This window comes from Denticeps clupeoides, chromosome 11 (genome assembly GCF_900700375.1).
Source record: "Denticeps clupeoides chromosome 11, fDenClu1.1, whole genome shotgun sequence".
In the NCBI taxonomy this organism is placed as follows: Eukaryota; Metazoa; Chordata; class Actinopteri; order Clupeiformes; family Denticipitidae; genus Denticeps; species Denticeps clupeoides.
In genome coordinates this window covers 19585310-19613247 of record NC_041717.1, presented here as the reverse complement: position 1 = coordinate 19613247, position 27938 = coordinate 19585310, and the positions used below count along the sequence as shown (strand labels likewise).

At 47.6% G+C, this 27938-nt stretch overlaps 3 protein-coding genes across 12 annotated transcripts in view; 2 read left to right on the top strand and 1 right to left on the bottom strand.

Moving 5' to 3' along the window:
* fbxl17 (F-box and leucine-rich repeat protein 17) overlaps nt 1–20186 on the bottom strand; it is a 167232-nt gene extending 147046 nt beyond the window's left edge. Inside the window, exons 1-6 of one of the 2 annotated variants that reach the window (XM_028997045.1) lie at nt 20033–20186; nt 18336–18662; nt 17833–18164; nt 17556–17678; nt 16144–16401; nt 15147–15278 (exon numbers count right to left, since the gene is read on the bottom strand). In XM_028997045.1, the coding sequence (XP_028852878.1) occupies nt 15147–15278; nt 16144–16401; nt 17556–17678; nt 17833–18164; nt 18336–18642 (1152 nt within the window). In that variant the 5' untranslated portion in view covers nt 18643–18662; nt 20033–20186. Of the gene's footprint in view, nt 1–15146; nt 15279–16143; nt 16402–17555; nt 17679–17832; nt 18663–20032 lie in introns of both variants that reach the window. The other variant, XM_028997043.1, reaches the window with a different exon arrangement.
* A 73-nt stretch (nt 20187–20259) lies between these two features.
* On the top strand, nt 20260–23474 carry prxl2c (peroxiredoxin like 2C). 2 transcript variants are annotated; one of them, XM_028996662.1, is made up of 6 exons: nt 20260–21264; nt 22032–22100; nt 22212–22265; nt 22360–22465; nt 22605–22739; nt 22874–23474. In XM_028996662.1, the coding sequence occupies exons 1-6, from the start codon at nt 21085–21087 to the stop codon at nt 22999–23001; spliced, it is 672 nt and encodes a 223-aa protein (XP_028852495.1). In that variant the 5' UTR covers nt 20260–21084; the 3' UTR covers nt 23002–23474. The 2 variants fall into 2 exon arrangements, with proteins under 2 accessions (XP_028852495.1, XP_028852496.1); XM_028996663.1 differs by lacking the exon at nt 22032–22100.
* A 1154-nt stretch (nt 23475–24628) lies between these two features.
* cdc14b (cell division cycle 14B) overlaps nt 24629–27938 on the top strand; it is an 11891-nt gene continuing 8581 nt past the window's right edge. For 6 of the 8 annotated variants that reach the window (XM_028996963.1, XM_028996962.1, XM_028996957.1 and 3 more), the window contains exons 1-4: nt 24808–24916; nt 26407–26497; nt 26594–26669; nt 26807–26899. In XM_028996963.1, the coding sequence (XP_028852796.1) occupies nt 24808–24916; nt 26407–26497; nt 26594–26669; nt 26807–26899 (369 nt within the window). Of the gene's footprint in view, nt 24917–25621; nt 25913–26406; nt 26498–26593; nt 26670–26806; nt 26900–27938 lie in introns of those variants that run through there. The other 2 variants (XM_028996956.1, XM_028996959.1) reach the window with 2 other exon arrangements.

The following is a 27938-nucleotide window of genomic DNA, read 5'->3' as shown; positions in this document are numbered from 1 at the left end:
TTAGGAACGGAGATCAAGGCAGCAGCATCTTCCCACAATGAGATTTACACACCTGCTGCATGTCCACAAGCCTTCCGAAAGACTGGAGATTCTCCTCAATGCTGGTCCAGGGTCTGTCTCCATGTTAGCTATAGGTTACCAGCAACGTAAAACCCAACGTAACTGGGGCGCCCTCTCATGCGCGCAGCTGGTAAATCAGCACGGTGTTTTTATAGAAGAAAAAAAACGTAATAAATGCATTCCGCAACCTGCAACCTAAAGACAAGCATCTGAAAAAAAGGCAAGAAAAGAAGTGTAACCCAGCCATTAAAATCTCATTACGGCAACGTGTTAAAAACATTCAGCCTCTTTACAGAAGCTGTAAAAACTGCTGCGGCTATTAAGGCTGGATTGGACCTTTTAACGGGCCTTTTTAATCAATGTGCAGAACACCAGAGCAAAGCTTTAAAAAAAAAAAAAAAAAAAAAAAAAAAAAACTCCAGGAGAAAAGGTGTGATTATTATATAACATAAGATATATATATTATTTATATAATATATATATGATATATATATAAATATATATCATATATAAGACTGTAGATCCCAACTTTAAACATGGATATTCAATGGCACAAACTCTAGTTCACCAATCCAGGTCAAATTATAGAGTGAAAGCTGCTTTTAACCAATCACCTTCGTGAGCAGCGTGTGGCACGGTACCTCGATCAAGGGGACCTCAGTTGCACCTTGGCGGTTCGGAATTCGAATCGCCTTTTTTTTTTACCTTCATGGCGGCTTTGTTCATTATAGTCATCATCAAAAGCCGCTTGATGAGATGCTCATTAACATGAGTGAAAGATAAGAAAGTGTTCAGCATGGTAGAGAGAAGACAAGAGTATGAAATGCTACCATCATAGCAAAAGGTCCCTGCTTTGGAGAAAAGCTTTTTTGTTCTATTTCTTTGTTTATTAAAACCTCTCGTGTGTTATGTCACAGTCCTGTGTCTTCAGATTTGTTCTGTAATGTAAAAATGAAAGACCCATAAATGAGTAGGTGTGTCCGAACCTTTGATTGGTAGGGTACATTAGAAAACACTCCCATGCTCTACATCCTATGAAGCCGCATGAAAATCAGGCTCATGGTGTTTGATATGGAATCATTACCAACGTGCTTTCTCGGTTTGGGAACTGCAGGCGGTGCAACAGCTTCGTTCCACAGGCCATCAGACTCCTGAACACTCCGGGACTTTCCACTCTGAACTGACAAACACTCTCTCTCTCTCTCTCTCTCATGTTCAGAACATATCTCAATTACATTTGTATTGCAGCGGTTTTTGCACATTGTTACTTTGCGCATTTATATGATGTTACTCTTGTTAGTCCTGCACTGCCTGTGCCCCCTGTTTATGGGGCAGTGTTGGACTAGCGGTTAAGGAAGCGGCCCCGTAATCAGAAGGTTGCTGGTTCGAATCCCGATCCGCCAAGGTGCCACTGAGGTGCCACTGAGCAAAGCACCGTCCCCACACACTGCTCCCCGGGCGCCTGTCATGGCTGCCCACTGCTCACCAAGGGTGATTGGTTAAATGCAGAGGACATATTTCACTGTGTGCACCGTGTGCTGTGCTGTGTATCACATGTTACAATCACTTCACTTCACTTTAGTACCTTATGTAACCTGTTTGTCCGTCGCACACGTGCAGCATGTATGCAACGTTGTTTAAGTGTTACACGTAGCACCGGGTTCCGGAGAAACGTCGTTTCGTTTCACTACATACCGCCTAACGTGTGCGTAGCTGAAATGACAATAAAGCTCAACTTTTTTTCCAGTGCAGTTGAGCAAGTTGTTTTCTATTTGCCACAAACACACGAGAGGCAAACACAGCAAATTTCCATTGAAAATTGAGGATATAAAATCCCAACTATACGTCTGAGACAGGAACAGGAGATACAGTCTAATAACAAGCCAGTCCCTTAAAGAGGCTCCAGCTTCCTGCAAAGAAAATAAATAACCGGCTTTATTGCCCCGAGAACGTCAGCCAATCCAACGGGTGCGGGCCCTCCCCTCCATCTTCATCCCTCCCTCTTCCCCGTCCGTTCACGTTGCATAAAACAGTGAGGCTTTTTAATAAATGAGCTGCCTAATGCTTTCTGTCAGCAAACCCCACTAATTCCCCGCGCGCTAATACAGAGACAGCTGACATGAAGCAGAAGAAAAGCGGGCGGGGCGGGGCGCGCCATCCGCCAAGGCGCCAGCTGCGGCCCGCGGGCCCCGCCAGGCCCGCACTCTTGCCGCCGGGGTTCCACCTTAACGGGGGAAGCGTCGGAAGGAGGCGCTCGCGACGTCAATCGCGAGATGAGCAGCTCACGCCAGACTCCTGACATCGTCTGAGGAGACGCGGATTTACGGCCACTTTGACTTTCAGAGCTGATTAATGATGACGGCAGGTGCTATAAACCACCAAAAAAAAAGCCTTTTATGCGTTCAAATGCTAAGAGCTTCAGGAAACTAAATACTGAGTGTCAAGGGCATGTCTAATATGGCTTAGTGTTCATGACTAGTAAGGCTTACAGGTCATCCGGCCACGCCCAGTAAATAACGAATGGGGTCACTCCACAGCCTACCTGAAATGTAATAAATAAGAATGTTGGGTTGTAAAAATGAACAATTCTGTATCAAACGCAGTGCAGAACATAATTGGTTATATCTTAACGTTGCTTGGGGAATTTCTGGAGATGGTTCTAGTTAAAAAGTAGTGCCGGTAGTGACTGTGGCTGACCGATCTGAGCACAGCGCCGCTCCAAGTAGGAATTCAGCATCTTCGAATGTTCAAAATAAACGGCCTCTAAATGCCATATGCACTTTTGCTGTGATTTGTAGCTGCGTTCGAGTGCCGTTTCACCGACACTTGACGTTCGTTTGGATTGGTTCACACCACTACTGGACATGGCAATATACTGTGGGTGGTAGTAGCCTATTAACCAGAAGACCCAGGTTCAAATCCCACTTACTACCATTGTGTCCCTGAGCAAGACACTTAACCCTGAGTGTCTCCAGGGGGGGGACTGTCCCTCTAACTACTGATTGTAAGTCGCTCTGGATAAGGGCGTCTGATAAATACTGTAAATGTAAATCATACCAAGGCATGAGACATTTTACTTATTTCTTTTGAAATTTTGAAAAAATTTCTCTTCTACAGTTCGACTGTCACCATTATCAACTGCAATGTACCGATTGCAACAGTGCAGAGATTCGGAATATTTTCCGTGACCCAACAAAAAAAATGCTAAATGCTCATTTAATGGCCACATTACATTCATCCAAGCATGGTCTTTTACTAAATCTATTTTTTTAAAAGACACGCTGAATCTATATCTGATGAGGTAAACCCTATTCAGCCCCTCAACGGGCCAGTAAAACTCACCAGACAGCGGACGACATTGCCGGCAGGCCCATTAACTTTCTTAATTAGTCAGTGCAAAGGTGTCATGAAAACACCCACACACACTTTAACACACACACACAGCCACATGTCCAGCCATTACATTAATCACAACGGCCGCTGGTAAGACGTGACAGTCCTCAAACGTTAAGTAAAGCCATTAAAAGTGCTCCTCTGGACCCATGGCGGTTCAGGCCTGCTGCGTCCACCGCCGGCGAGGGCATTCGCTTACCCCAAACTGGCCATGCCAGGAGAGACTGATGGACAGCGAGACTAATTATGGCAAACACCAGAGGTGCTCCGACACGCTGGGCACCGCGACGTCGGCGCGCCTTAAATCAAGAGGCCAGTTAACGAGCCCGAATCCGATCGAAAGCTGACCGCAGTGCAAGGCCACCCTCGGGCCGGCCGTCAGGCAGATAACGGACGTGCCGCTGATGCCGAGCACGGCGAGTCTGGGCGAGAAAAAGGATGAAAAATCAGCTCGGGCCACGTCATAGCTGGCTTCTGCATATTTAGCAGCGGTTCCAAACAGTGACATCCTCATTGTGCTACCTGTGACGTTAGGTTGTGCAGCGAATGAGTGGCCATATATCGGACCGTCCAATGAAGGAACACACACAGACAGAATTAGACATTATGCATACATATACCCCCCTATATATTGTATTATATGCATATAGAATACATATATTTCAGTCATTTGCACTGCACCATATTTATATTTACTGACAGGGACAGTGCCCCCGGGGACACTCAGGGTTAAGTATCTTGTTCAGGGACACAATGGTAGTAATGGGGTTCGAACCTGGGTCTTCTGGTTCATAGGTGAGTCTTACCCACTAGGCCACTACCAGCCCACATAAAAAAAAAAAAAAAAAACGTGGCATAGCGTCGACTGCAATTAGAAGCAAACGGTGAGATGTAATCGAATGCAAGAATCTGGGCAGAACAGAGGAGTGGATAATTGGTGGATAACATCATGCCGGGTCTGCTGTTGACACAGCATCACACTGACAGGCAGTCAAGGCTACAAGGCGGTCTCAATCTTGCACTTTAGTCTTTTTGTGAGCACTCACTCACAACTACGGAGTCTCCAATTCGTCTAGCAATCATGCCTTGGACAGTGGGCGTAAACCGGATCACCCAGAGGACACCCACGCCAACATGGGGAGATCCACATGTGCTTTTCAGACTTATTTTGACATTTGGAATGGAACAAACAGTGTAGTTAATAAAACGATTTCTCTATTTCTCCCGGAAGCTTACTTAATACAGATATGTATTTATTACGCTATGCTTTTGTACTGTGGTGCACAATTTTTTCACCACTCCACCAAGCCTATCAGGAACTGTGTACAATGAGACCGACCCAAAATATCATACAATACACTAATTGGTGGCTATCGCCAGTCCCAAATAAAATATTTCACAAATATATACATGTATACGAGCTATATTGCTCATAGTTAATGGTTAATGGTGGTTTGTTGTCCAAAGCTCTCCCTTCAGGCGAACAGCGCAGAATTTATTACACATTTTGGTCACATAAAATAAAAAGCGAATGCCCTCCGGCGCCCGGGCCGGCAGGGAAAATATACAGTGACCCAGATTGCAGCAGAACATCCCAGTGCACTCTCGGCCTCCATACTGATTTCACACGGTCACCCACACAGCGGCGTCACCTCCTTCTAACTTCACCTTTCAAAAGAAAGTAGGTCACCTTACTTCACGGTGGGACGAGCCGAAGCCGGTTGATTTTGGGAACGAGACTGATCTAAATGTAAATCCAGAAAAGCATGCTGCCAAGACGGCATGTACAGTAGCAGAACAATCCAGGGCTCGGTTCCCCCATCATTATAGGAGACGGGAGTCAACTTGGCTCTCAGCTGGAGACGGAGGGAAAATCCCCCAACAGAGGGGGTGGAGGAGCTCAGGAGGAACGGGACGTGATGAGTTTTTTTTTTTTTTTTTTTTTTGAGCGGTCTGAGGTGCCCCATGCCCCCCACCAGACTCTCCAGAGGCCAGTTACGGACCTTCGTGTTACCAGAGGATCAGGAAGACCCTGGATCATCATCAGGGGAGCAGACAGTCAGCCCCTCAGCTTTCTCATCTACAAATAAAAAGCCACAAGGAGCGACTAAGGGCTCCAAACAGAACAACATTGATTGGTTGAGCTCTTCACATGCAGTACAAACCAGTTCTGTTCAGAGATAGCCAGAACCAGATAACCAGGAGTCTCAATAAAGACAACAGCGGGGCTTTAAATACGTGTTAAATGTTTAAAGCGGCTGTGTTGTGTTCACGATCTGCTTGCACGTGTTGATTAATTTGTTGTAATACTATGGTGGTAGTAGCCTAGCGGGTAATACACTCGCCTATGAACCAGAAGAACCAGGTTCAAATCCCACTTACTACCATCGTTTCCCTGAGCAAGACACTTAACCCTGAGTGTCTCCAGGGGGGGACTGTCCCTGTGTTGCAGGTTCAAATCCCAAACAGCCAAGATCAAGGAACCGTTCCGCACACACTTCTTGCTCCCGGAGCACCTTTCATGGCCACCCACTGCTCCCCCAGGTGATTGGTTAAAAGACCACACATTTTCACGTGTGACCATCACGTGCACTTAATACTTCAAACATTTATATTTACGGCATTTATCAGACGCCTTTATTCAGAGCGACTTACAATCGGTAGTTACAGGGACAGTCCCCCCCTGGAGACACTCAGGGTTAAGTGTCTTGCTCAGGGTCACAATGTGACTGTTCATAGCCTAGTCAACACTTCATAATCCTCACGTGGCTTTTTTCAAAATACATTCTTCCAACTTACCTAAAAAATGGGATTTACCAGCAGGTTTACTAAGCAACGACGTGCATAATATAAATTCCGTAATAAACCAGAATGATGTATGAAGACATGCATCACCATTGCCCCCCACTGGGAGTTAGGCTATGTAGGAGTTAAGGCCCAAGCCCCGGCTACTTAAAGAAACACCCCAAGAGAGCTGATTTCTGTGTGTTTTTTTCCTTCCCAAGAAGAAAGGTGAGAGGTACATGTAGCAGTGGGAGGAAGAGGGGGAAGGAGAGAGGAAGGTGGGAAAAGATGAGAGGGATGGGGCGAGTACGCTCCCTTAGTGATGAATCTTTAATGCGTCGGCAGCTCTCTCAGCAGCAGGTGAGGGATGCTACCAGGTCTTTTTTTTTTTTTTTTTTTTTCCCAGGAAGAGGAGCGGGATGGGAAAGGATCTCTCCTCCACCTATGGGTGAAAAGAAAAAGAAAAGATTTCCGCAGGAAAAAAAAAATTTTTAAAATCAACATAGGAAAAGGAGGGCATGGAGTTTTAAAATTAAAGGTTAAGTGAAGGCCGTAGGAAAAGGTAGAACAAATGAACAGATTTTTAAATTCCCCACTTTTTCAAGCATTCCCAATGTTTATGGGGGGAAAGAGGGCATTGTCATTAAATTGCATTTCTTAAATATTGCTCAGTTTAATCTTTTCAAATGCTAAAAAAAAAAATCAATTCAATGACGTTGCAGGGGGAAAAATATCCCAAAGTCACTTATAATGTAATCACTCAGGCTCCCATCAGTGCACGAGGCCAAGCGAGGTCACATGGTTCACGAAAGCGCAGAGCTGTTAATTAGCTGGGCTAAGTGCCCCATTAATCGATTGGTTGTGCTGATGCAATATCTCATAACTGCTCTGCGCCCTGGACCCTGAGAAATATGAGCCGTTTGGCTACCGCGAGACGACCGGGTCTAAATTAACGCCGCAGAGGGTCTGCACGAGCCGAGATGCGGATGAACATCGGGACTTTGGGACATTTATAGCTCATGCAACTTCACACGGGGCAATTTTCCACACAATACACATTTCTAGTACCAGATAATTAGAAAACGGTGCAGAATAACTGTAGAGTACAATGCAGTGTACTGAGTATCATTTATCCAGTTTATCCACTGGTATATAAAACTATATGAAAATAAAACCTTCGATTGCCTTCGTTTGAACTGTGGTATAAATGTGCATGACTGGCCCAGTCCCCTCAACACTGCAAAGCGGGTATGCTCCAGATATTCATACTTCCAATACGCATTATGTAAGATGCGTTGTGCAGCGCGAAGGAACAGAGGCCGAGGCAGCTTCATGCCAGCTTTGCTTTAATTCAATGTAAACAAGCAGAGCCAGCATAAGAATAGGGTTTCCTGCACGCCAATATGAGAGCGTCAAAAGGAGCTACTGTACACACACACACACACTCTTCTCAAGAGCCTCCAAGCCCCTGGTGAGAGATGTTTGCATTGGCTGGGGCCTGCTCCTGGATTGAATAGAGAGAGAGAGAGAGAGAGACGAAGAAAGGGAGCGAGGCGACCTCGGTGACCCGCCGCCCCCCCAGCGCGGTCTCGTTAAAGCAGGCCTCCGAGCGCCGCGTCTGTCATACCTTCATTAACCACATCGACCCGGCTGGATTATTAAACTAATTCATTATTCCCAATATCGAGCGGCAGTAATGAGAGCTCGCCGGGCCAGCCGGGGGCTTCTAGGAGCGTGTGTGTGTGTGTGTGTGTGTGTGTGTGTTAGGAAGGTAATAAATGCTGCAGAGACAAAGACAACATAGCAATAGAAAACCGCAACCGTTCGAGCAGTAACCGGTTAGCGGTGCCTCGGAAATCAAGAAAACACAAACTGCACGGTTATGCACCTTAAACAGCTCGTTTCCGATAATGACATTCAAACCGGAAAAAATGGCACGTCTGCTCGGGCGAAGAAATGTTTTTGTTCTTTGGTCGTGGTGAAACTGTGCAGCACAGCGCTAAACGTGTCCACTTGCCCTTAAGCAACAGCTCAAGGACACACCCGTCTGTGCCACTTTTGGGTTCGCTCTTTTTTTTTTTTTTTTTTTTTTTTTTTTACCTCCTGGCCACTTGAGAGAAAGCATCTGGCAGGTCAAAGGTCAAGCGGCCACAGGTAAGGCGATGGAGAACTAGGACAGACTGGTGAGCCGATAACAGGTCGAGCCCCCTGGACCGCGTGGACACGCCCACCCCCCCTCCGCGGTAATGAAGACGCGTGATCGGGGTGAACAGGGGGTCAGAGCTCAGGGTCCTGTAACCAGAACGCTGCAGACGGGACAACAGGTGGGAGAGAGCGAGAGAGAGAGAGAGAGAGAGATTTAAAAGGTGATGAACGGAGGAAAGTGGAGGTCCCGGAACGGAACACTTTCTGCTTAATTGCAAGGTAGGTAATTAAGACAAGGACTTACTACGAGTTTGCCCGTGACACCCTGGGGCAGAATTGGACTGATTATCATGTCGTGCTGCAGAAATGCTACAGTCCCAATACAACAACAACATTTATTTCTTATAATGCCCAAAATCACATACAGTACTTCTGCACACAAAAAGGAAAAAAAGAAAGGAAGAAACGTTGGGAACGAGTGATACAGAGAGGGATGCCCATCCAGGGTAGAGTGAGCCTGCAAATGGTGTCAGTGCAGGGTTTGTGATACCAACCCAATACTAACCGCTACGCCACCAGGTTAAGTAAGCGGCCCGTAATCAGAAGGTTGTCGGTTCGAATCCCGATCTGCCAAGGTGCCACTGAGCAAAGCACCGTCCCCACACACTGCTCCCCGGGCGCCTGTCATGGCTGCCCACTGCTCACTCAGGGTGATGGGTTAAATGCAGAGGACACATTTCCCTCTGTGCTGTGCATCGCAAGCGATCACTTCACTTTAACTGGCAGCTGAAACGGCTAAAACGAAGGAGAGGAGAATGCAAAACGTCCAGCCAATCAAAAACCCAGCAGCCCAATCCCCGCTGGCACAAAGGCTAGCCCTCAACTTGCAGGGACGAGGCGCGCCGTTCATTAGAGAGGCATGATAGCGGCCCTAATTACCGACTCGCTGGAGATGTGCGTCACAGGCGGACAAACAAAAACACGTCGTGCTACGCCGGTTTTTCCGTTACCAAACTTCAATATCGATCATTCCCACCACAGTTACATATAAATCCACCTTCCCTTCCTGTCCACATGTATAAACTGAACATACTGGAGTAAACTAAAGAGGTGAGATAAGACGACTAAAGACACAGAAAAGCAGCTGGCAATCTCATTCACAGGCGACGGACTAAAGGACCGTGTTCTTAATACAATTTCAGACAATTACGGAGCAGAAACTACTTAAATATTTATTCAATCCAATTAAAATGTTGGATGAATTTAACATTTAAGATTTTTTTTTATTTAAATGGAGCGAGTAGATTTCCACCCCTTTTCTTTTAGTCTCAGAGCGCCCTCTACAGGCTCAGCGGGTATCAGATGCCACACTGGCACGTTTCATCGGGAAAAGCGAGGTGTGTTTTAAGGCGCTCATATCTTAGCTTAGCTTATATAAAACACTCTGAAGTGCAGACATGGCGGGACAATGAAGACGCAATCTGCCAGCTGGAGGTCAGGGACCCAGCCGAACGTCCACTCACAGGCTTCGTCATCTTCGCCGCTGGGCGCCTCGACTCCTCCCGCCATCACCAGTATCACGCCGGGCGCAGATGGACCTTTTCGAGTGGCCGTTTCTTTGTCCAGCGGGGATTTCGGAGGTGTAATCCCCACTCAGAGCTCCGCGCCAGCGATCACCAAAGCCTCGTGGCGCAGGGGCAGGCCTGACATTTACGAGCCGTCCTCCCGTTCCGGCCTTTTCTTCTTCCACTCACTGATACCACAGCCTGTCTCTGCTTGTCAAACAATCAAAGGACTCAAAAGGACTCGTCAATACACTTGATTACATGTGTGGGATCAAAAAAAAAAAAGCGATCAACCCCAAACAAGAGTCCAGAGACATGAAAAGGAACAAAGGTGATATATATATATATATATATATATATTGATTTGTCCACTTCACAAATGCCGTGGCAAGCGGCGTCCGGTGCTTGTCCGTCCTCGCGCTGACAGGGGCGGGGCCGGGGGGAGGAAAATTGTAGCAATTTACAGAGCCAGGCCGAGGCAGGAGGCATGATCATGGCTATTTTGCAAAATGGGACGGGGACGGGGACGGGCACGACAAAAGGCGTCAGGTCGCAGCGGCACGAACCGGGTGCACCGCTGTGCCGTTCGCGCTGGGGAACGGTCACAATAAAACGAGGGTATTTCATCACCTCGGGAAGAATGGGACGTAAAATTGGGCCTCGGTAGTTTACCTCGTCGGGGTGGGGTGTCGCGCCATGAGGCGAATTTGCTGGTTCCTTTTACACACATGGTACTTTCCCTTTCTTATCACTTTTATAAAGTTTTGTATGAACTTTACGCTGAGAAGGTGTCCTGAACCAGAGGAGCCGCTTTATTTCATCTCGTACATGGGGCTGGTTTTTATAGAGCTTTATAAGATTACCCGCCCAACCAGCACGTTCCTGGAGTGCAATAATTTATGAAACGCACTATGAAAATGAACTTAAGCAGTTTTTTTCTCCAGACGGACTGTCCCTGTAACTACTGATCGTAAGACGCTCTGGATGAAGGAGTGTGATAAATGACAAGCTCAGTCACAAAAATATTCAAGCAGCAGGTATAAAACATCCTGAATATCTGATAATCCACTAAACGCTGCTTCATAAGGAAGAATCAGAACCGGCTACACAGGACTCATCAGGCTCAGACTCGTATGACATCACCGTAGAAAAGCAGGAGCCTCCAGCGAGTCCTGCAACGTATCACCTGCTAAAAAAATTCTAATCATGCACTGTCCTTTCCGATAGTGGGGCAGAGTTGGGATCAACGGGGGTGTTTCAGATCTAATCAACTTCTGAATTTAACAGGAAGTCCTCATATCTACAAAATCCTAAAGAGATCAGTAGACAAATGCATTTCCATTTGAAAGGAAAGATTGTGGATACGTGCTATTAGAAGAGGTCCGGTCACAATGTCAAAAAATAACTACAATAATCAAGAATATCCTTTGTTTTTAAAGGTATGTCCAAGATGTCTACATGCAGTAGATTTACAGGGAGGTATTTGCTAATCATATTGCATGCCAAGGCCTTCAACAGATCAATCTGAGGACGGACGACGTCCCAAGACGTGGGAGTTGGCAGAGTTTGGTGGCACTGGTGGGCTCAGCGCCATGCTGGCAGGGGCTTGAGTAGTAGTAGCAGTATCCGTAGTAAATATTACCGTACACCTCCAAGGTAGGGTTAAAGCACCTAGGGAAAGAGCTTTAGAACCTGGTCATCTTCTTCAGATTTTCATGTGTATGCACCACATTGACTAGGAGTGAGTGTAGCTTTAACGACGTTGCAACATGCACTAGAATATGCACAGTCTATCATGATATGTGTTATTGAAGCAGATTCGTACTATATTTGTTCTCGAAACGTGATAATTTTACACTGGAGGGTAGAGCGGGCGCACTTGCCTTGCACTTGCAGCACTGTCTATGGTCGGCACTGCCACAGTGTGCCTTTATCTGTTTGCACTGTTAAGTGGTCCCTCCAATTTCCTTGTGTATGCAGCATCCTGCTTCAGTGCAATGACAGTAAAGGCATAACTAACTAACATGGCTGTGGTTCAGACGGTTGCCGGTTCGAATCCCGATCAGCCAAGGTGCCACTGAACAAAGCACCGTCCCCACACACTGCTCCCCGGGCGCCTGTCATGGCTGCCCACGGCTCACTAAGGGTGATGGTTAAATACAGAGGACACATTTCACTGTGTGCACCGTGTGCTGTGCTGCTGTGTATCACAATGACAATCACTTCACTTTTGCCATTTTAACAGCCAGTTAGCCTAGCATGTCTCACCCACTACGTGCCACCAATATCACACCTATGAATATACTCATATACATTGCTTTTTTTTTTCTTGGTTTTGGTTGAAAAGTACAGTTTCAGTTCAGTTTGATCAGGCCCCTGATAATGCAGAGTGAAGGCGACGTCACGACCAGGCATTAAAAAAGCAAGGTTTTGACGGGAAGCAAGGATGCCACCTCCGCTAGACACAAGCTCCCAAATTACTTCCAGGAAGCGTATTGCGTTCTGAGCAAGATGCACATATTCATTACGTCTTGCGTGGGCTTCGAAGAGGCTACGCAGCGGCGGGTTCAGGAGTTCAAACGTGACAGAGACAAGTGACCCAATTTAGGTGCTGGGCTCTTCAGTATGAGTTAACATCAGAAGGGGAGCCGGGGCCCGTAAAGAAGCGCAGAGATCTGATTTGGAGGCCATCGCGAGGCAGGTAATTGCCTAAACAGAGTGCTTAATTGCTCTGGCTTCCCAAGCAATTTGGCTTTAAAACCGAATTGCAGGTGGAAGTAAGATTTATTCAGATGAACACAAATGAACGCCCCTTGAAGTCAAAAAAGGACGCGGGCCATTAAAAAGGGTGCAGAGCGGCGGCCCACCTTTCCACACGGCGTGGAACCACTTGCAGAATCGTCCGCGACCACAGACACAAGACTCAAGCGAGCTGCCACCGGCCACGTGACCAGCTCTCGGCGCCTTAACTCAATCACGGCGCACGGAGGAAACGAGGAGAAAGGGGAGGAGCCCGGAGGAAGATAGGACGATGGGAAACTGTCTCTGGACGACACCGGCGGGATCGTTTTACTCCATTAGCCGCTCGGCCGGGGGGTTTGGGGGGGGGGGGGGGGGGGGGGTCTGTGGGAGCGCGAGCGGCTGAGCCTTCCCATTGTAAGCGAGTTGCGAAATTGCGCGATCTGTCACCAGAAACATTTCCACAATGGTCGCACTCGCAGCCCTTATCTGTCCCCCCAACAAAACGCACACATAAACAGACGGGAGCCAGGGGAGGTCACATGGTCCCCAAAGTGGTGGGAATTTTCCTCTGCATGCATTTGTTGTGCACAAAAGTTATTATTTTGTGGGAATAAGAGATGCATGTAAGAAAATGTCTTCATATGTGGACAAAGTAGCTTTTAAATAGAAAGCAGTGCACACAGGTAGCAGATATTATTAATTAACTTGTTAGGATCTGAAAAGCTTTAAAGCAAAATAACATTTTCAGGAACGTTTTCTTTATAAAAATATATATATATTTTATATATAAATCCCCTCTTGTGTAAGATACAATTAGGTCTCAAGCAGCCCTGTGATGCAACAGATTTAACGAAAAACAAGAAGACAACAATATTTCAGGTCAACACCCACCTTCAAATCAATGGCGTTTAATTTTTTTTTTTTGTCACCAAAATGTCACCGCGTCCCATGTGACGTCTCACAGCTCTTTCCGCAGCAGGACAAAGCGAAACATGAGACAAGAACCGGCCAGCTAGACATTATGTTAAAAAGCACAGTCTGATAATGAAATAAAAAAAAGTTAAAGGAGATAACCAGGCAAAAAAAAATCGCACACATGGAAGTGATGAGAACCGTGTTATTTACACGCTCACCTTATAATCCTACGTTTAATTAATGCAGACTCTTTATCTGACAGTCTATCGTCACGAGAAAAAACAAAAAAAGGTAGAGAATCACTCAAGTAAATGAGCAAGATAATAAAAAGAAAAGCTTCATTCATCACATACAAATGCACGCCAGAGCGCATCCCACGTGGAGAGATTTCCTCATTTAGAGGCTCAATTCATTTCCCTCTCGTGAAAGAAGCTAAAACTGCACCAGACCAGGCCCATTCATTTCTACCGCCTCTCTCTGAGCCAGTTTGGGGTCCATGGTTGTACGTTACAGCACCAACGGCCATCTGTGAAAACAGATCCAGGGCCAAGCCACACAAGCAGTTTAGTCCGAAGCCCGCAGAAAGTCCATGTTTAATGCAATACAGTTAAAAATGCCCGTCCTTAAAACAGAGCCTCAGACGATACAAATAATCAATCATGATGCTGGTGTCAGTGTACAAATGGCATCATGATAACCATAACATATCTAATGTTTAAGGTTATGATATTCGAGCCGATCCAAAAGTAGAGTCGTGCTGCACCACTGCCCCCTGGTGGAGGAAAGACACACACACACAAACTCAACAGTCGCCTGCTCCCCGGGGTGAGCTCAGACACGCACCGCAAACAAGGACATCGGCAAGGTCCTTCATAAACCTTTACACTCCTATATTAACACGACAAAACATGATGGAGATTTTTTTTTTCTCCAGTCCAAAACTGACAATCAACGAGTCAAGCTTTCAGACAGCAAGGGGTTGAATAACAGAAAAAACAACAACACTATAGGTACTAAAGCACGACGACTTTGCATTTCAGAAACGTTGAATCTGCTGCAACACCTCCTACCCTTCTTTTCTATGGAAAATTGTGTCAATTTGTCCTGAAGAGCATTTTTGAGGTCAGGCGCTGATGTTGGACGAGAGGCCATTGCACATCATCACGGCTGCGGAGGTGCTGGAATGTGGAAGCGACGCACATAGCATCACGTGACAAAAACGTATTACAGACCTGCGCTAGTTTTAAACATTTCTGGCGCAGTCTTGCACAAGCTGCTACGCCATTGTCTCTCCTCCACATATGCAGTCAGGCAGGTAACGTTCTCCCGGCATCCACCAAACCCAAACTCGCCCATCTGACTGATCTGTCGTGCAGATCGTAGAATCCCTTCCCTCAAACTTCCATCAATGGCAAGTCTTCCGCTACGGACTCAGCAGAGCTTTGACCCCGCCCTGTGAGCTCCTACGGGGTCTCCTGCTTCATGACAGAGATGCTATACGCCTCCACTTAATCCGGCAGGAACAGGTGAAAGGTCACCTACCAGCTTGTTCTCCTGCATGTAGATCCTCTGCAGCTTGGGACAGCCCCTCGCCAGCGCCACCATGCCGTCATCTGTGATGTTGTAGCACTGGCCCAGGTGGATATCCTTCAGCTCCGAGCAATGCTCTCCCAGCTGTGTGTGCGAGACAGAGGGGAAGAGAACATATTTACTCCCGACAATATTACTATTTACTCTTCTGTGCGTGTGTAATTACACGGATTCATTCAGCGGGGGGGGGGGACTTGGGAAGGACGTGATTTTCAGCCTCCCCTGATCGTTCACCGTAATACCTCCTGCAAACATTACCGCGCTCGGGAGACCTGCGCCACCATTCAGATAAATTGGTGATAAATTGCCTCCTTTGCACAACAATATTCAGGGGAAAGTCACAGGGGAGCAGGGAGGGGAACAAAGGCAGAAATTCGTTTATTCGTCTGTTTCTTTACGAAGATCGCGTTGCTGAAGCCCCTAGGGCCCTTTCCGTTTCCAGCGTGCGTATAAGAGAATGCAGCAGGTTTTTTTTTCCCCCCACAATATTAAATACTGACACCTGTGACGTCCCGTGGCGGAGTGTGTGTGTGTGTGTGTCCTGTTTGTGTCTCTCTCTCTGTAATGTTGCAGGGCGGCTCCTCATCAGCCCATGATTGGACTCCTCCCCCTTTCGGTCACGATTGATGGGCTGTAATAGGGGGGCTCAAAATGGCGTCTGCTTTGGGACACGAGGAGGGTGTTGGTGTGAAGTGAGGAGATTTGTTTGTAATAAACTCCTTTGTCCCATTTGCTATGTCCCTGACCCTAGACCATTGTGGTTACACGTTACGTGCAATTTTTCCCTTGATGATGCTTACTGATCGAACGGTTGTGCTGATGGGATCGTTACGAGATTATTGGCTGGAATTGCGCTAATTTGAGGCGGGATTTTACAGGGAGGAGTGTACAGTAGCGGAGTGATGAGCGGTTCAGGAAAAGGCCCGGGTGTCCACGCGTCAACACTGACCAGTCGGAGGGCGTGGTCCGTGAGCTTGTCCTGGTTGCCGACGTGGACCTTGGCGAGGAGGGGACAGTGCGTGGCGATGGTGCAGAGCGACAGGTCGCTCAGCTGCTTGCAGCGGTAGGCGGTGTACTTCAGCAGCCCCGGGCAGTGCGAGGCCAGCGCGCAGACGCCGTGGTCCTGCACGTTCCGGCAGTCCGACAGGTTCAGCTCCGTCACGTGCTGCCGGCGCGACGCGATCTTCACCAGCAGCTCGTCGTTCACCTGGCGGGGGGCGGGAGGCCAGATAGGGTCATTTCACATGAAGGCGCCTTTAATGGCCCTCCTTGGGTGCGGTGTGGTCTCAAAACAGGACCAAATGCTAGTACGTGATTTAAGAACAGTGAATTTTGGGTATATTAAAAAAAATATATAATAATTTTTTTTACAGTTCTGTATGATTAATACACACCACCTCCTGTGTTGTCTTGTGTTGACTCCTGTGCATCAGCATATCGTTTTCAAGACGTAACCGCGCTACTTTTCCAAAATGTGAGCTCTGCCTAAAGTTGTAAATGCGAGTAATATAATATAATATAATATAATAAATAAAAGTCAACCCACATACATTTCACACAGACATAGCCCACAACAGCAGGTCTGCTTCCTGCGTTTACTTTTGTTGTTCCCGTGGCGATACATCTGACCAATCAGCAGAGAGAAAGTTGCAAACAAAAATGTTGCAAACTCACTGATTGATTCGGACCAAAGCAAACTTACTGAAGGCATCATACTTACTAACTTATCGTCATAGTGGATATACGCTGTGGACCATGACGCTGGACTAGTACCTTCAAACACGGACTGGTTCTCTCTCCAGTATTAACACCATCCTTACTCTTACGTTACTGTTCTCCTCACCGTATCAACACCGAATCAATTTTTCCTTTCTGCAGAATGAGTCGAAGCATGGCGAGTGTCAACTGTAGGGGGGTTTGTCAAAGCCCATTGAGACGTTCGGCTAGTGATTTGGGGCTTTTTTTTTTTTTATGATAATTGACAATTATTTCACAGTTAAATATCAGTATAATTTTTGCAAAATTTGCAAAAAAAAAAAAAAAAAAAAATCCCACTTACTACCATTGTGTCCCTGAGCAAGACACTTAACCCTGCGTGTCTCTAGGGGGGGACTGTCCCTGTCACTACTGAATGTAAGTCGCTCTGGATAAGGGCGTCTGGTAAATACTGTAAATGTACTAAAAAAAATACATTTCTTCTACCTTTCTTAATTCCAAAATCTGAAGTAAAGTTAAGCAACCGTGGGCTGCATAAGATCTTTATTTTGTGGACAATTAAAGCCACAATGCCTGACCACACATCTATTGGCCTATGTGATGCCGCGGGCCCCGTGCGAGGGCGAGAACACGAAGGCTACTCACCTGCTGGAGGCCACTGAGGTCGATCTGTTTCCATAACTGGAAGTCTAAGCACAGGTCCCGCCAGTACTTGCAGACCAGCGAGGCGCAGAGGCAGCGCTCCTTCACGGAGAGGTGGGAGAAGATCTGGACGGGCGAAAACCCGACATGCGGTCAACTCTTAACGTTCATATTATAAATAAGAATAACTATACTGGTGTGGACCCCCCCGGTAGTTCCCTCACAGCCATGTCATTGCTCCACGAGGCCGAGTTCAGATCCGGTGTCAGCAGCCCCTCACCTTCAGCAGAATGGAGGAGGGCAGGTGGTTGACGCTGGAGCTGTCAGTCACCTCCGAGGGCCGCTGGCATTCGTCCTGCTGAACGCTGTGGGCGTGGTTCTGGCAGACGGAGGCGGAGCTTGTCGCCGCGGCGCTGCCCGTGCCTATTACACCCTCGCCACAGCCTGCCTGCTGTCCCGGCCCGAAGCTGTCGTCCTCCAGAGACGAGGACGAGGAGGACGGCAGCATGGAGGAAGGCACGGTGCAGAGAGGAAGCAGGCGCTGGGTGGCGCCGTCGGCGGGCGGGGCCCCTGGCCCTTCGCCCCCCCCTCCATTGTCAGTTGTGGCCGCGGCGTCGGGGAAGGTGCAGCGGGGCTGCTTGCAGGGCGAGCAGCGCTGCAGCTCGGCGCACTTGCGCTTGCACACCATCTCGGCGAAGGCTGCGGCCGCGCAGGGCGGGGCCGTGGAGCGGAAGAGCGACGAGGCCGAGGCAGGCGGCGCGATGAGCCGCGGCGGCACGGCGGACAGGAGGACTCGGGTCTGGCTCTCCCACAAGGCGAGGTCGGCGCGTGACGGCAGCAGGAACCTGGCGCAGTCCTCCGGGGACGCCAGCGAGGACGCGTAGCACTCGGCGAGTTTGGACGTGGCGGCGATGGCAGCGCTGCTGCTGCTCTCGAAAGGGTCGTCGTCGAGGCTACCGCTGTTGCCGTGGACGATGAAGCAGAGCATGCAGGGCCCCTGCAGGAAGCAGTTCCTCTTCTTCTTCTTCTTGCGGAGCTTCCGAGTTCGCTTCTTCAGGCGGTAACCATTTTTGGAGAGAAGATGGCCCATATAGATGATTCGCGGTGACTCTGGCAAAAAGAACACGGAAGAAATTAGTACAGCCAGATCCAGACTACGGGGGCAGTGGTGGCCTAGCGGTTAAGGAAGCGGCCCCGTAATCAGAAGGTTGCCGGTTCGAATCCCGATCCACCAAGGTGCCACTGAGGTGCCACTGAGCAAAGCACCGTCCCCACACACTGCTCCCCGGGCGCCCTTCATGGTTGCCCACTGCTCACCAAGGGTGATGGGTTAAATGTAGAGGACAAATTTCACTGTGTGCACCGTGTGCTGTGTATCACAAGTGACAATCACTTAACGTACACTTATGATCCCACGTTATAACATATAGTAATATAGTGATTATATTGGTTTTGATACGGAATACGCCGACTAAACTGGCGAGACGTTTTAGTACATGTTTTTTTTAAGCACAGTTCTCATCGCTGTTTTTCCCACACATCCATGATCAGGGCGACATATTTATAGTTGTAGTTCGAACCCATTCTCTAATCACACACAGAAAATCACACAGCATCCTGGCATTTTGCCGGAGAGCTGTGCATGATACGATCGTGACGTCCCTCTGTGTACAATTTTTAATGCTTAAAGGGGAGAAGAATGATCCCGAATGACAAAATTTTCAACAGCAGCAACGTATCGTGCACAGTACATAACAACGTTGTCTGAAAGTTGAGTCGTGGAAACTGGACTTTCTTTCTTTAACGTAGAGACATTTCATTCTGCATCCACAGAACTTTGTCAATCTCTGTGTTCTCTACGTTAAAGAAAGAAAGTCCAGTTGCCATGACTCAACTTTCAGACAAACTCACACAGACTTCTTCACAGACTTATAATAACATTATAACCAGGGGACTAGTGGCGCATGTGTCCCATTCGCTGCAACAGGGCCATCTTTCGTAACGCACACCACACACGGATTTGCAGATTAATAATAGAACGTCAGTCGTCGGGATCAGCTCGGGGGAACTATAACAGGACCGCGGGCGTTGGGTTTCACATGACACGGCCAGACTGACAGTTCGGACCGTCTTATAATAAGATCCACGTGTCGGACCGTCTTATAATAAAATCCACAGCACGTCCCCCGCAGGGGAGTTGTTGCGGGTCCGCCGTCCTCGACCTGACTGGAGGCGCCCCGGCTCCTGCCACTGATTTGTTCCGGCGTCTTTGCCGGGAGCAGGCGAACTGGACGGAAGGCGTGTGTTTTACGAGTGCGCCGGAGTTGACGGGCGCTCGCCGGGAATTTCGAATCTCGCAGTCGCGTCTCGGAAGGGGGGGACGAACTCTGGAAAGTGGCCGCCCGGGTCCGCTGGCGCTAGCGGCGCGGCTACGGCGGGATAAAAAAAAAAAAAAGCTGCCTCGCCGACCAGCACCTCACCAGTTCGCGCGGTGCAGGCCGCCTCTCCACGGCGCCGTCATAGTCTACGCGCGGCGCGCAGGCAGCGAGCGTCGCACCGCGACCCTGGAGCAGGCGAACTCGGCAGGAAAACATAAAACACTTTCCTCCGCAGACAGCCGTTACTTCCGGGGTGTGTGGGAAACGGGGGGAGGCTCCCGCCCCCCTCGGCGAGGGCCAATGAGCGGTCAGGTTGGCTGTCTCGCTATTGGACGAATGCTCTGTCTGTTCCGGGGACGTGTTGTTGCCAGGTTCGATAATCGTAGGCGAAATCGGGTTTCCTTCTCCTCCTTCCTTCGACTGCCGTTAGGGGTCGCCACGGCGCATCAGTCGGCTTGGCTGCCCGCACAATTTACCCAGCAAACGTTTTACGTCGGATGCCCTTCATGGGCTAGACACGCTGTCACATTCGTCCCGTTGTATAAAATGTGAAAATCCGTTTATTTGTGTGTGAGAAGTGGCCAAAACGCGGGTTCAAGCTCACTACCTTCGAGACGTGCGACCATCACCCTCTGGGATGTGCTTAACACTCTCCCAATCCTCAACACAAAATCCCTGTAAACATCTAATACAAAAGCCAACACTGGTCTTTGCAAATGTTTTTTGAAAATGGCACAGTTAATAATGTCATCTGGCAACACGGTTTACCTCGTGTTTTTTCCACTCCTCACAAAGCCATACGCTGCTGACATGACTTAACATACCATGCAATGGTAACGTTTACAGAATTCGAAGTTCGGAGAGTTCGATACTGAGAAAAGTTGAAAACAATATGTCGTTTACCAGTTCATGGATTAAGCCTAGTGATAGGCTAAAATATCATTTTAATGAAATTCTCCAGTCGGAAACGTATTTCAGTTTAGGACTAGGCTTGATCGATGAACAGGAAACCGACCCAGTTCCGAGTGTTCAGTGGCGGCTCCCAAGTTTCTTCTTCCTTGGCAGGACCCAGCAGGAACATGGGCGTGTTGGAGTGTGTGTGTGTGGGGAAAAACATTCCATAAATAGCCTGGTCTGGGCCAGAGTCTGGAGAAATGGCCTCGGAGGCGCCCGTAACGACACAGATCTCCCGTCAGCAGCAGGCCATCCGGCGACCCCCGGTCCGCTTTAAAGTATCCGACGTGGAAGGGTGTTTAGTTCAGGACCGGCAGGGGAACGCGGTTCCTTTCAAGAGTTTGTATGAAGGCAGTAAGTCCATCGTTGTATTCGTTAGGGTAAGGACGCTTCTTGTACTTTACTTTTTTCCCATTAAAGAAACCCAGCTCACAGTGGTAACAAAAGAAAGCCAGTTTAATAAACTCTCTCATTTGGTGTCGTTAGCTGCACCAAAAACACATACACAGCACCGTTTCACACTTTATTGGCGTGCGTTCACACGAAAACGGATAGCGAACAAACACAAAAAGGAAACTCCTCAAATCACGTTTAAAAGAGTAATGCACACGTGACGTCATTCCGAGGAATCTGATTGGTCGGGATAGAGGAGGCGGGGTTTACAGTGTTTTTTTTTGTTTTTTTCAGGTCCTGTTGTAGTTCTCATTTAGAGCCCACAACATAAGAATGATAAACCTATATAAAACATACCACATACATACATATATACACTCACACACATATACACACACACACACACATATACCTTTAAACATACATACAACTATTTTCTTTTTATTACAAGCAGTTATAGTTAGTCAATTTATGTGCTGTCCCCTCAAGTAGAAACAATAGGTTCCGTGATCCATGAAGTGTAGATACCGATTGTACATTGTGTAGATAAATACATATACATATTTATTTTTTGCTGCTATTTCCTTTGTTCTATCCACTTTCTGCCATGACAAATGCAATTTCCCACTTGTGGGACTAATAAAGGTTTATATTATCTTATCTTAAGACACATGAATCTGAAATAATTAGTCTGACCATGGCAACGGTTAATAATAAGCGTAACTGGACACATAGATTATTTTATATCCTGCAGCATTTCTTGTGCTACACCTGCAAAGAGTATGTTGAGGATTTGAGCAAAGTCCCACGGGAAGACCTGCTGGTGAGGACTCAAGGCATCTGACAATAAATATTCTAGCATTGTACTGGCTATTTTACATAGAGCCTATTTACACCTGTTTTTTTTAGTGCATTTTTTATAATTATTTTGCAGGAGTCTGAGGTCAGACTGGTTGTCATAGGTCAATCCTCATACCACCACATCGAGGTAAGCTCAGCATTTTCTGAACTTCATATGTTGCTACTGCCTACAGTACCTATGCGTTTCTGTCAGCAGTCAGCATTGTTTGTATTTGCCGTAGTCTTTCTGTTCACTGACAGGGTATCCCCATGAAATATATGTGGATCCTGATAGAAGCATCTACAAAATCCTGGGCATGAGGCGAGGAGAAACATTCCTTGAGTCAGGTAAGCAAGTTGTGTTAACGGACACTCCATAAACATTTAAAATGTAAGTCAAATACATAAAGGAGTTGCCCCAGCGTTGTTTAGTAAGTGCAAGAGACTTCCAATGAAGAATATGGGTCGTGTGTCCATGTGCTTTCAGCATCTAAAAGTCCTCACGTGAAGTCCAGCCTGCTGATGGGCAACATCAGGAGCATGTGGCGTGCCATGAGAAGCCCCATGTTTGATTTCCAAGGAGACCCTCTGCAGCAGGGGGGAGCACTCGTCATGGGACCAGGTTAAAAGCTTCAGGGTTCTCTCAAACTGGGGGGGCTGTTTCTAGTCCAGTCAATCCATTTTTTTCTCATTAGAGTTCCATGGTTCATTCATTACTATAATCTTGCTCAGCGCGACCTTTCGCCTCATTTCCAGGTCCAGAAGTCCACTTTGCACATTTTGACATGAATCGATTGGACCACATGCCCATTAACTGGCTTCTGCAGCTGGCAGGACTGAAAATGCTGGACTTCAGCGGTCGATCAAAGATCTTTGATATTTGAAGTTGACCTGGGTCAGCCCAGTTGACCAAACAAGTATAAAGGCATCAAAAGGCCAATGTAAATATGAAGTTGCCACATTTCACATGTTAAAACACATTCAAGTTGCTATGCATGGACGTTTACAAGGCCGACACTTTCCATACCTTCCTTCAATGGATATTTTCATGTTAGATGATGATGCAATTTCTGCAAAGTCAAAAGGAACTGGTCGTGATTAGAAGAAAGACCCACACGTTGGACCAGGCCGACACCTTATCTGCAAAAAGGGACTGGTTTTAAAACAAATGTAAATTCATTGATGGTAGCCTGTAAGCACGTTGTAAGTCGCTCTGGATATATTTCTGCCAAATACCACAAATGTAAATGTTCTGTGATGTCTTTCCTCATTGTTCATTTCATGTAAATTTCATTACTAGTTTGCAGATATTTGTGCAATTATGCAACATGCAGACTGAAAAAAAACGTATTAAACGTTATGTTCTCAGTGAGACTTCATCATATAATAGCCTAATCCAGAATGGTATGTGCAACATTGAGCATTGCTTGCATGCAAGTTCAAGACAGCACTGTGGTCTCATACCTCTAGGGCTGGAGGGGTTTGAATCTGGGTTTTGGCTTTTTTCTGTGTTTTTCTGAGTTTGCATCCAGAGACATGCACAGTGGTTACTGAAAGGGAGTGAGTCTGCTAAATAAGAAACATACAGTGCAAAGTAAAATTCTGCTTTTATGTACCATTCACCGAAATATCTGACATTTGTAATTCTCTCAGCTGCTATGGCTGAGTGGTTAAGGCGTTGGACTCGAAATCCAATGGGGTCCCCCTGTGCAGGTCTGAACCCTGCTCACAGCAGAAAAAGGAAGTACAGGGTGGGCCATTTATATGGATACACCTTAATAAAATGGGAATGGTTGGTGACATTGAACACATTTTGTAAGTGGTCAGAAACTTGTACATAACTCATGAAAGAAACCAAGCACACCATAGTTTTTCTTGTGAAATTACCAATAAATTTGATGTGTCACATGACCCTCTTCCTATTGAAAAAAACAAAAGTTGGATCCAAGATGGGGCAGTGGTGGCCTAGCAGTTAAGGAAGCTGCCCCGTAATCAGAAGGTTGCCGGTTCGAATCCCGATCCGCCAAGGTGCCACTGAGCAAAGTACCGTCCCCACACGCTGCTCCCCGGGCGCATGTCATGGCAGCCAATTAATCTAATCTGTTCCTGGACAAGCCTCTAGCAGAATAATTCTGCTCCAACTGTAAAATGAACTGTTCTTTTTTAATTGAGTTGGTTTATTTGCTGGGATGTCGAATTCTCTTCAGCTGAACTTCTCTGCTGTGATCCGGGCTTCAGAAGGCCTTCAGACCTTCAGAACCGTGGCCCGTTTTGCGACGTCAACTGGAGGAGAAAGAAGCGAGGTTGCCAGTACCGTTGAATTTCTGTCCAAACGTAGGAAAAAAAAAAGTTATTTCGAATCCTTTTTTCCAGTGTCATTATCAAATATGCCCTATATCGACTGTCTGTTGAATTTCGCATACACAGTCGCAATCGTTGGAGCTTTGGTCGAGTAATAGTGTGAGGCGTGTAATGTTGTGATAAATTCCGAATCCCTGGCAACAACAGAAAGCCCCGCTGTGGCCGCGCAAGTTGCCATGGCTGTGAAAATCTGCCTCGCCTGGAACGAAAGCGCGGGGAGATCGGCTGCCGTTTCATATTTAAAATAAAATAGAATAGAATAGGGCCAAAACGAAGACATGTGCGAGGACGCGAACGCTCCGCCTCGGGCGATGCACCCGTGAGGCGACATGAAGCGCAAATGCGAGCGGAGGCGGCCGGAGTCGCGGAAACGGCCGCGCTCGGCGGCCAGGAGAGAAGAGGCGGAGCCCAGGAAAGATATCTACATCTCAATCGCCGGTAAACAGCGCCTTTAAGCAGCCGCCCGCGGGCACATCCCGCCTGTTCGCTGCCCTAAAGAAACCTTGTCGCGAAACAGGCGTTTTGTTGTTCTTTTTTTCCCTTCTTTCAGTATTAAAAATGGCGACACCATTGGATCGTAATTGATAATGCACTTTGAGACCATGCGAAGGACCGAACACGCATGGGGGACATTCTGTTTTTAAAAATATTATTTGCAGGGGCTTGTTCTTCATTCAGCCGCTGTAAAGAACTGTAATTTCACAGCAACTTCCATAAATCTTCGTCTTGTGTACACAGTCAGGCCGAGATCCCACTAATCCACTCCAAAATAAATTCAGTTAATTAAAAAACATATATACATTTTTCGTGAAAATATCCATATGATTTATATAAAATGTAATTAGTTGTCATTTGTCGTTTCTGCGTCTAATTCGGATCGTGAACTCGGCGTGCAGAACTCAAACCGGAGCGCGCGTTCCTATTGGCCGCCCCGTGTTTATCCTCCGAGCGACGGCGCGGCCTCTCGTCCAATCAGAGTCGCCCGTCCTGCGTACGCTGGACTTTTAAATTCTCGTGGGTGGACGCTCGAATGATTGACGTGTCTGACTCGGCGCTCTTGGCCAATCAACGTGCAGAACACGGGTTTGGGGCGGGCCTCGGTCGAAACGGGTCGTACTGTTGCCGTCGCGGAGTCTCCGTCCCTCGACTTTTTCTTTCCTGTTTCTGACTGTACGTTTTTATCAATAATCGAAGGCTGATTTTAAAAGCGCCAAAAGAATATACGAACTGTTTAGGTTTTAAATGACATTTCCTTTAAGTTTATTTATCATTATTATCATAACTTTTTCTCATTAATGTAAAACTAAAATAAGTATTCTTATAGACACACCGGAATCCGGTAAGAAATCGGAAACCAATTTTTGACGTTTGTACTGTAATTACCTTGCGCGACGATGACTACCGACGTTTTTAATGGCATCGAATTCATACGAGGTAAGCAGCCTGACAAAGCGCTGAAAACTGGGGATCAGTTTCATCTGTAGGACGCGTGGTGTCCCTTTACCTGAAAACTGGGGACAACGTCCATCTGTCGGACTCGTGGTGTCCCCTAATTATTTGCCTGAAAACTCGGGACGACGTCCATCTGTAGAACGTGTGGTGTCCCCTAATTATTTACCTGAAAACTGGGGATCAGTTTAATCTGTTGGACGCGTGGTGTCCCGTTATTATTTACCTGAAAACTGGGCACGACGTCCATCTGTAGGATGCGTGGCGTCCCTTTACCTGAAAACTGGGGTGGCCTGTTATTATTTACATGAAACCTGGGGACAAAGTTCATTTGTAGGATGAAAAGTGCACCTTTATTGTTTACCTGACAAACAGTTTGTCAGCTGTCCTGTGTAGTTTTTGTTTTGTTAATGTTTATATTGTACTTGTTATTATTGCATATCTGTTGCATTCATTGCTCTTCATTTTTATTCTGTCAGATCGGCTGCACTTTGCCATCCTGCAGCAGAAAGTGAAAAGCACCTCCGAGAGGCACTGCTTTTGTGTGGATGATGAACTGTGCTACGAAAAGTAAGAATCTCCACGGTTCTGTGCAGTTCTGCACTGTTTTATATGTGTAAGGAATTGTTCTAGCCAGTAACTCGTGAGCTGTCATCACCTTCACAGCTTCTACTCGGACTTTGGGCCTCTCAACTTGGCCATGTTTTACCGCTTCTGCTGCAAGCTCACCAAGAAAATGAAGGTAAGCTTTATGTTTATCTTTGTTTTCCTGCAAGTAACTTTATTGTTCTCATTTCTTTTTTGGCACAGAAATATTAACCTAGTTTAATAAGTAAAGGTTAAGATGATTGTTTTGTTTTCTTTTTTCTTCCCTTGTAGTCTTTCTCGCTTGCCAAGAAGAAAATAGTTTTCTACACCTGTGGTGACAAGAAGAAGCAGGCCAACGCTGCGTATCTTATTGGGTCCTATGCTGTAAGTGTTTGCGACAGGACAGGTATAACCAAGTTATACAGCTGAGGTCAAACCGAGAGTTCGGAAAGGAGGGGTAGAACGCTGTGTATCTTATCGGGTCCTGTGCTGTAAATGTTTGCGACAGTACGGGTCGAACCGAGCGGTCGGAAAGGAGGGGTCGAACCGAGCGGTCGGAAAGGAGGGGTCGAACCGAGCGGTCGGAAAGGAGGGGTCGAACCGAGCGGTCGGAAAGGAGGGGTCGAACCGAGCGGTCGGAAATGGGAGGGTCGAACCGAGCGGTCGGAAATGGGAGGTCGAACCGAGCGGTCGGAAATGGGAGGTCGAACCGAGCGGTCGGAAATGGGAGGTCGAACCGAGCGGTCGCAAAAGGAGGGGTCGAACCGAGCGGTCGCAAAAGGAGGGGTCGGAAAGGAGGGGTCGGAAATGATGGGTCGGAAAGGAGGGGTCGGAAATGATGGGTCGGAAAGGAGGGGTCAGAAATGATGGGTCGGAAAGGAGGTGCAACCGAGCGGTCGGAAAGGAGGGGTCGACCGAGCGGTGTTCGGAAAGGGAGGGGTCGAACCGGGCGGTCGGAAAGGAGGGGTCGAACCGAGCGGTCGGAAAGGATGGGTCGAACCGAGCGGTCGGAAATGGGAGGTCGAACCGAGCGGTCGGAAAGGATGGGTCAACCGAGCGGACTGAGAAGGAGGGGTCGAACCGAGCGGGAATACCGAAGGAGGGGGTCGAACCTAGCGGTCCGGAAAGGAGGGGGGGGTCGAACCGAGCGGTCGAAGGAGGGGATCTAACCGAGCGGTCGGGAAAGGAGGGGGTCCGAACCCGAGCGGTCGGAAAGGAGGGGGGCGAAACCGATGCGGTCCGGAAAGGAGGGGGTCGAACCGAGCGGGTCGGAAAATCGGAAGGAGGGCTCGAATCCGAGCGGTCGGAAAGGAGGGCTCGAACCGAGCGGTCGGAAAGGAGGGGTCGAACTCCGAGCGGGTCGGAAATGGGATGTAGTCGAACGAGCGGGTCGGGAAATGGGAGGTCGAACCGTCGGAAATGG